The sequence below is a fragment of the Monopterus albus genome, unplaced genomic scaffold, assembly GCF_001952655.1.
Source record: "Monopterus albus unplaced genomic scaffold, M_albus_1.0 scaffold70.1, whole genome shotgun sequence".
NCBI lineage: Eukaryota > Metazoa > Chordata > Actinopteri > Synbranchiformes > Synbranchidae > Monopterus > Monopterus albus.
The window spans coordinates 900,537-908,120 of record NW_018127950.1 but is presented as its reverse complement, the minus strand read 5'-3'; the positions used below and the strand labels follow the sequence as shown (position 1 = coordinate 908,120).

The window sequence follows — 7,584 nt, the reverse complement described above, 5'->3', positions numbered from 1 at the left end:
GCCCAGTTCAAGGAGACACGCACCAATGAAAAGATTGAGATGATGAGTCTGAATGACCGCTTTGCCAGCTACATAGAGAAAGTGCGCCTGTTGGAGCAGCAGAATAAGATTTTGGTGGCCGAGCTGAATCAGCTGAAAGGGAAGGAGCCCAGCCGCCTGGGGGACATCTACCAGGAGGAGCTGAGAGAGCTGCGGCGGCAGGTGGATGGTCTCACTGCTGACAAAACACGGCTTGAGATTGAAAGGGACAACCTGGCTGCAGATGTGGGCACACTCAAGCAGAGGTAGGAGGAATGATGGTGGATCTCCTGTGGGTGGAGGATAGTACTGATGTAATGTACATACAGTACCAGTCAAATCAACCTTCTGTCTGTTCTTTGCTCTTATTGTTTTACAACATTGTTCTGTGGTCACTGGCATAATGTAAGAAACAATAGTGTCCAGAGATCTTTGCAACCCTTATTGTGTTTACTTGATGAGAAAAGAAGATGAATATTTATGCTACAGGTGACATTGATCAAAAAAGATTTTCTAGAAAATGATATCTATCATAATTTAACACACATATCTAAATTATGTGTGTTAAATTATTTTTGCACAAATCTTTGTATGTTAAAAATAGAAATATAATGTAGAAACTCTTCACCAGGACTGCATAAATAGCCTAATAACATAAAGAGAAATTTAAAATTAACCAAATAAAGACATGCAACAGAAGAAGGACAGGAGTTCAGTGGGGTTTATACACTGAAGTTCACCTGTTTTCTGCCAGTGTGAAAGAACTTTTGGGCTCTCATTTTATTTAGGTTTAGCATTTTGCTGGCTCAGAGCAAAGTAGCACTGCTATGTATTTGCACTGCCAAATTTGCTCACAATGTCAACTTGGCTTTGGCTTGATGTTGTTTTGGCATTTTGAAAAATCAAGAAAAAACTGACTAGCCTTGAGGTCTTTTAGAACATTATAAGACAGATCTATTGCATAGCTGAGAGTTCTGTCCCTTTTTAAATTACAGATGCATTTATATGCAGATTTGGCTTGTCTCTGATTGGTTGGAATGCAGACTGCGCTCAGCCTCTTGTCCTGGCTGAGCCCCTCGTAGCCATTGAGCCAGTGTGGAGGAATGAGGCAAACACAATGGCAGTCATCCACAAAAGGAGCACACAGCCAGGCAGATGTTCTCTTGTCCCCTGGTACTCCAAAATACTGATTCACTGCAGTTGCTGATCCAACTTTTTCACTTAAGGTGACACATGGCATGAATCTATTTATTTATTTTTGCCAGAAGAATGAGTAATTGAGGGTGGCAATGCCATGAGTGAATAGTGATGGTCATGACCGAAAGGGTCAAAGGTCACCTTTGTGATTCCTTCTCCTCTAGCCATTCTATTCGGCAAACTCTGCCTGAAGCTATACAGATGTTATCCCAATTCTGAGTATTTGTGTTTTGATGTCTCTGTGGCAGAAATGTGTGTGTCTGTGTGCAAGGCTGTGCATATATGGATCTTTTTTGTGTGCGTGAACCCCCCTCCCGTGGGAAAGGCCTCTGGCTGTTAGATTGGAGTGAATGTGCAATGATGCGTAAGCTGCCCATTCAGCTGAGCCCCTGTTGTTCCCTGCAACAAGAGAAGTGATTCTGAAGCTCACAGTAAAGCCTGATCAAAGTGCTTTAAATATGTTTCCAGTCGCCACAGTTTTAATCTTGATTATACAGAAAATATTGCAAGCTTGATTCTGTCCTAGCGAGGCTGTAACATAAAGAAGCTGGCAGGAGAAAAACACGGTACAGAGCTGAACGGAAAATTGTTTTGATTGTTTTAGAGATTTTTGTTATTTAAAAATGTCCAAAGGAAATTTGTCTTGTTACAGTGTGTGTTATGTTAATGATACCAAGGATTTAAGTTTCGTATATGCATGTGTCTGGCATTACTCACACTGTGGGGACCGAAATCTGTTTGCACACTCGCACTGTGGGGACTCAGCCGTCCTTGTGGGGACCAGATGCTGGTACCTACCACTTAAATCACTGGATTTTAGGGTGACAACTTAGTTTAAGGTTAGAGTAATGGTTAATGTTAGGTAGAGGTTAAGGTAAGTCTCCAGGAAATGAATGTAAGTCAATGAAAAATCCCATGAGGAGTGTAAACAAGGCTGAGTTTTTGATTTTGGCATTGTCTGTGAATAATTTCAATTTTAACCTTTCTCTCCTTTGTGTTTTACTTAGGTTGCAAGATGAGGTTGGTCTTCGACAGGATGCAGAGAACAGCTTAAATACCTTCAGACAGGTACATCTGTTTCTTAAAATCATGAGCTAAATAATTTAGACAATCAGTAAGTCGATGGTTTTATTCCTCTATGTGCAATGTTGTTTGCATATAGGATGTGGATGAGGCATCTCTAAACCGTGTCCAGTTAGAGAGGAAGATCGATGCCCTGCAGGATGAGATAAACTTCCTGAAGAAGATTCATGAGGAGGTAAGAATGACAATGGAAAGAAACAGGTGAAAAAAAAACATCAGTGTAATCAGCTACTTTTAACAACATCATCTGAATATCTCGTTTTCTTCAATGCATCTTATTTGACCCCTTTCAGGATTTGCGTCAGTTACAGGAGCAGATCATGGCTCAGCAGGTGCATGTTGACCTGGATGTGTCCAAACCAGACCTGACTGCTGCACTAAGAGACATCAGGATCCAATATGAAACCATAGCCACTTCAAACATGCAGGAGACAGAAGAGTGGTATCGATCCAAGGTCAGAAGACTCAGTATGCCCTTTATAAAGTGTATAGTACTAAGAGATAGAACAACATATAATCCAGTAACAATAGATGTAACTGTAATAGTCCCTATGAGGCTGTGAGGAGACCGGCAAAGATCATCACACAGACTAACAAACTCTTGGACTATTTGTATTTGTTTGCAGTTTGCTGACCTGACAGATGCAGCCAATCGAAACGCAGAACTCCTGCGCCAGGCTAAGCAGGAGGCCAATGAATATCGCCGCCAGATCCAAGTGTTAACCTGTGACCTGGAGGCTCTTCGTGGAACAGTAAGTCCACTAAATTTGAACTAATTCTGAGACCATTTGACCCCACAAAATGACAGTGCACTGAGACAGCAGTAAAACAATGACACATGTTTGTGCTGCCTAAATATACCAGTGCCTTGTCATTAATATGAAAGAAAGGTAAAGTACTGACTTCCAGTTTTAATGAGATGTGGGTATATGATACATATCAGGCTAGGAATTATCAGCCCTGTAGGAATTTCATAGGACTTGGACTAAAGGAAAATATAAACATTAAAAAAACATATTTATTCAATGTTTAGTCTCTAATCATGTAAATGAGTGTCTGAGCAACAGACATCATCTTTACTTGCCAGACTTGTACTGCAGCTTCATTTCTTGCTGTTGTTTTGACGACACCTTATCACTTCTTTTCCTAGTCAAGAACATTCAGCTGTTTGGCCCTTGGTAACTTTGGGTTGGACTTGACATCAAACCATCCTGATAAATATTTTATGTTCCTTTAATAAACAAGCATGTGTTGGTATTTTTAGGTCAGCATGCAAGTATGAGGGTATAAAAACGGACATTTATCATTTAACAAGTTTGACCACGACCCGGTAGGGTACAGTAGTGCTCACTGTGCAATAGTACAGTTGCTGTTAAACTATCAAACATATCTGCTTTTACAAACATGCTCAGCACAAATGAGACTATGTTAAACACTACCTTAAATTACTTGGTGGTAAAGAAGAAACCTGATAATGGCTGATGCCACTGAGAGTGAAAATGAGACTCCATTTCAACATCAAACATGCTAATGCATGCCTAACATTAGTCTAATGCTAATTGGCACATTTAGCTGCAAATGTTCATATTACATTGTTTAATTAAGCTTACAATATTAAAACTGTGCACACTGTAAGATTATGTAAAATGTAAAAATGTGCGGGTCTTACTGTAGCAAAAGTGGTAGAGTAGTAGATTTATAGTGGCAGACTTAGTAAATAAAGTCATAGGAAAAGTCAAGGAAGCAGGGGTAAAAGTAATAAAACTAACACTATTAGTGTTTGCAACACAATGATCCTTTAAACTAATCCAAATGGACCATAACGACAGTGACCTACAGTCTTCTAGATGCTACTGCTCATTACTGGGTCATGTCTCTTGTCTTTGAGAACGAGTCTCTGGAACGCCAGCTCCGGGAGATGGAGGACCGCTTTGCCATGGAGACCGCTGGTTACCAGGATACAGTGAGCCATCTCGAGGAGGAGATCCAGGCACTGAAGGAGGAGATGGCGAGGCACCTGCAAGAGTACCAGGACCTCCTCAATGTCAAGCTGGCCCTGGATATAGAGATTGCCACCTACAGGAAGCTGCTGGAGGGAGAAGAGAGCAGGTGACCCAGACCTGGCAAACTGTGTGGCTCCGACACGTTCAGTAAATGAAAACAAGTCTACATGATATTGTTGTTTGTTCTCTGTTCCTGCAGGATCACCATTCCTGTTCAGAGCTTTTCCAACCTGCAGTTTAGAGGTCAGTATCAAATGTCATTCACATAGTTTGTCCCATTTATTAATTTACTGCTTTTGCTTTATTGGACACATGCTCAGCACATATTATGTTCAACATATCAGAACATTTATTTTCAACAGGCAGACATTTTGACTTGGATACACTGTCTGTGACAGCACTTGAAATACACCTAAAGGGCCTTTGAACAGAGGATAATAAACTGGCATTTATCGGACTGCACTGAATGGTTTTGTTTCACCCCCTTGCCCATATTTTAGAAACTAATCTGGACACCAAAACCCCAGAGGCCCACGTGAAGAGGAGCATCCTGGTTCGAACTGTGGAGACGAGGGACGGGGAGGTATGTGCTTTGACAGAACTCACAATGTGCACGTTGCACCTCTAGCCACATACCACTGGAGGGCAATGTTGAACCCCTCTGCAGGTTTTCACATGCATTCACACCTGATGCCTTGTGCAATTGATACAAAAACTCCCCAAAGATCTGTGTTTAGCTCTGATTTCCTTTCTTTTCAGATCATTAAAGAATCAACCACCGAACACAAAGATCTACCTTAAAGTTTTACTACCAGCTCTCCCATCTCATCCTCAGTCACAGTCTGAGGATGTTGAATTTATATTATTTTTTTTGTATATATCCAAATTCTAAAGTTGCCCCATCAAAGTCATCACATCCTTTCATTTTCTCTGCCCTCATCCTCATCCACAGGCTAATCTGTTTGCTGCCCATACTACAGTATAACCATCAAACATCTGTATTTAGTTTTCTATACAGCTCCTATATTAGCCATTCATCTTAAATGATGTATAGCTCATTTAAGTAAAAACTACTGGAAACCAGCAACCAGATTAATTGTAGCATGGATTTACAGACCAGATTTTTAGCATTGTTTCAGATTAGCTGCCATAGAAGCGGCCTTGAAATGTAGCAATTGTGTTCTGCTAATATGTAGTGTGGCGGAGTTTGATGTGTGGTTATTGTGTATGTGAAATGTGGTAAAGGAGGTACAAGAAGGAGTTGGGGTATGCAAATGTCAGAAGTGGATATAAGTAGGAAATGAGGGATATGTGTATGTTAGAACAGCATCTGACAGAACGACATGAATCTGGGCTGGTTTTTAACCCTGAACTGGTGCTATTGTACAGTTCATTCCCTTTCTACAGAAGTCACCTCTGTTTGTGCATTGCTTTGTGTGTGTGTGTGTGTGTGTGTGTGTGTTTTCAATCAGTCTCACCTCTTGCTGAGAGAGCTAATCAGCTAAGATGCCATAAAACACCTATGAGCAGGTAGAATAACTTTCCTTTATCTTCTTCCCTGCTCTCCTATGTCCTCTCTTCATCACACTCTCTTGAACATAACCTGATAAGACATCATCATCTTCTTATCTTCTTCATCATCATCTAATTTAGTAGAGGTGATAGGGGACAAAGCCAGGTTGGAGCTGTGGAGGGAATATTTGGAAGCTGATGCAACCTTTGCCCTCCAGCCCCCACTTAATCCACCAACCTCTCTCCTCCAAATTCTCCAAACCCATTTTTCACTTGATGGCAGAGCAAGATGCAATAACAGAAGAGAGTGGAAATGACCTTCAACAAAACCCAAAACTCAGCACTGTTCTTTTATTTTGAAGGAGAGGATTTGGGGGTAAAAAGGAAAGTAGACTGCAAGGAAGGAAAAGTAAACCAACATCACAACGTGCTTTGTCAGACACCCTGCTGACTGAAGCGGCGCTGACAAGCCCCGCCACTAATGAGAGTGGCGCTACACCAAAGCTGGCTGTGCCTGTGCTTGTCACCAAGGACACGCTGTGATTTGTGTTCCCATGTGCCTCCTACCTTCTCCCCTTCAACAACTTCCACCTCCATCACTCCACCCCTTCTCCCGTTTCTCCCAGTAACATGCAGCCATATATTTTGTTTTCTTTCTTTTAATGTTGATCATAGATAGAAATTCTGACTCTGAGTCTTGTAGCAAAAATAAAGGGGCTTTTGTTTTTTGGAAGAAATCACAAATATGAATAGAACATTAGATTTGGCAACTGCTAAATGGTACTATATGACATCATGTTAACAACAATAAAACTTGTTAGAAGTGATGCCTGTTGTTTTGTTCAACATAATTTTCATAGTATTCCTGGCAGAGTTTCTTTGCCCTGATTCAAAACTGACACACAGTCACAATGGGTCAGCTGTCATCTCACTGAAACGAGGTTGTATTTAATGATAGTTAACTTTAGGGTATTAGAGAGCTGACAGACACTATTTATCATAACTGATTGTTCCTGCCTTTCGACCAGGCTGAACTGCTGAGCAGATGGGTTCACTTCCTGTAATATCACGGTTCATTATGAGTGTTACTGTATATCAGGGCAGAGAGATAATTGTGACCAAAAATAGCACTGCCTGATATGCACCTGCACTTGATTGTCAGGCACCTGACTCTGACTGGAACTTTGGAAGATACCCGCTTGATGTAATTAACTCAAACTGTTGATTAATTTCAAATACACAAGAGAGTATGTTTTCACACGGAACAAGGACTGGGGATTTGGTCCTGCAGTGTCTTCCACTGGAGCAACCAGCAGCTGATTCAGTGTGCATATGGGCATGCAAGCATTGTTTTTTTAGACACGTTTAAAATAAGCTGTCCTTTAAGTTTTATGTTACTCTATTTCACAGATACATTCTTTTTAAAAACTGGCTTCTCCCTTCACTCAAACTATTTCTCCCAATGAGGAAAGTTTGAAACAACGTAAAACACTGGGAAAGGTTATCAGAATCCACAATGGTGATTGTTCTCATTGTGAGGATTTATGCAGCTTTTATGATATATTGTGAAAAATAATTCCAACATCAGCAATTTAATTGTAACAAAAAAAAGTTTGAAAAGGTGGCTCTTGTGTTTGGGTCCTTATTTTCTCTTCTACTTGCAAATTTAACAAGAAAGAAATGAGAGCATGATGGCACCAGAAACCTTCTCAGTTTGGTCATACTCGTACAAATGCATTTAAGTGTGATTATAGTTTGCCAAAGTAAATAT

At 40.7% G+C, this 7,584-nt stretch overlaps 1 protein-coding gene across 1 annotated transcript in view; it reads left to right on the top strand.

Annotated features, from left to right (window-relative positions):
* The window catches only part of gfap (glial fibrillary acidic protein), a 6,632-nt gene extending 399 nt beyond the window's left edge, over positions 1-6,233 (top strand). The window contains 9 exon segments of the mRNA XM_020605551.1: positions 1-284; positions 2,223-2,283; positions 2,378-2,473; positions 2,592-2,753; positions 2,925-3,050; positions 4,187-4,407; positions 4,501-4,544; positions 4,802-4,884; positions 5,061-6,233. The exon segment at positions 1-284 is cut by the window's left edge and continues 15 nt beyond it. Coding sequence (XP_020461207.1) covers positions 1-284; positions 2,223-2,283; positions 2,378-2,473; positions 2,592-2,753; positions 2,925-3,050; positions 4,187-4,407; positions 4,501-4,544; positions 4,802-4,884; positions 5,061-5,102 — 1,119 coding nt within the window. The 3' untranslated portion in view covers positions 5,103-6,233.
* Positions 6,234-7,584: the final 1,351 nt, after the last annotated feature.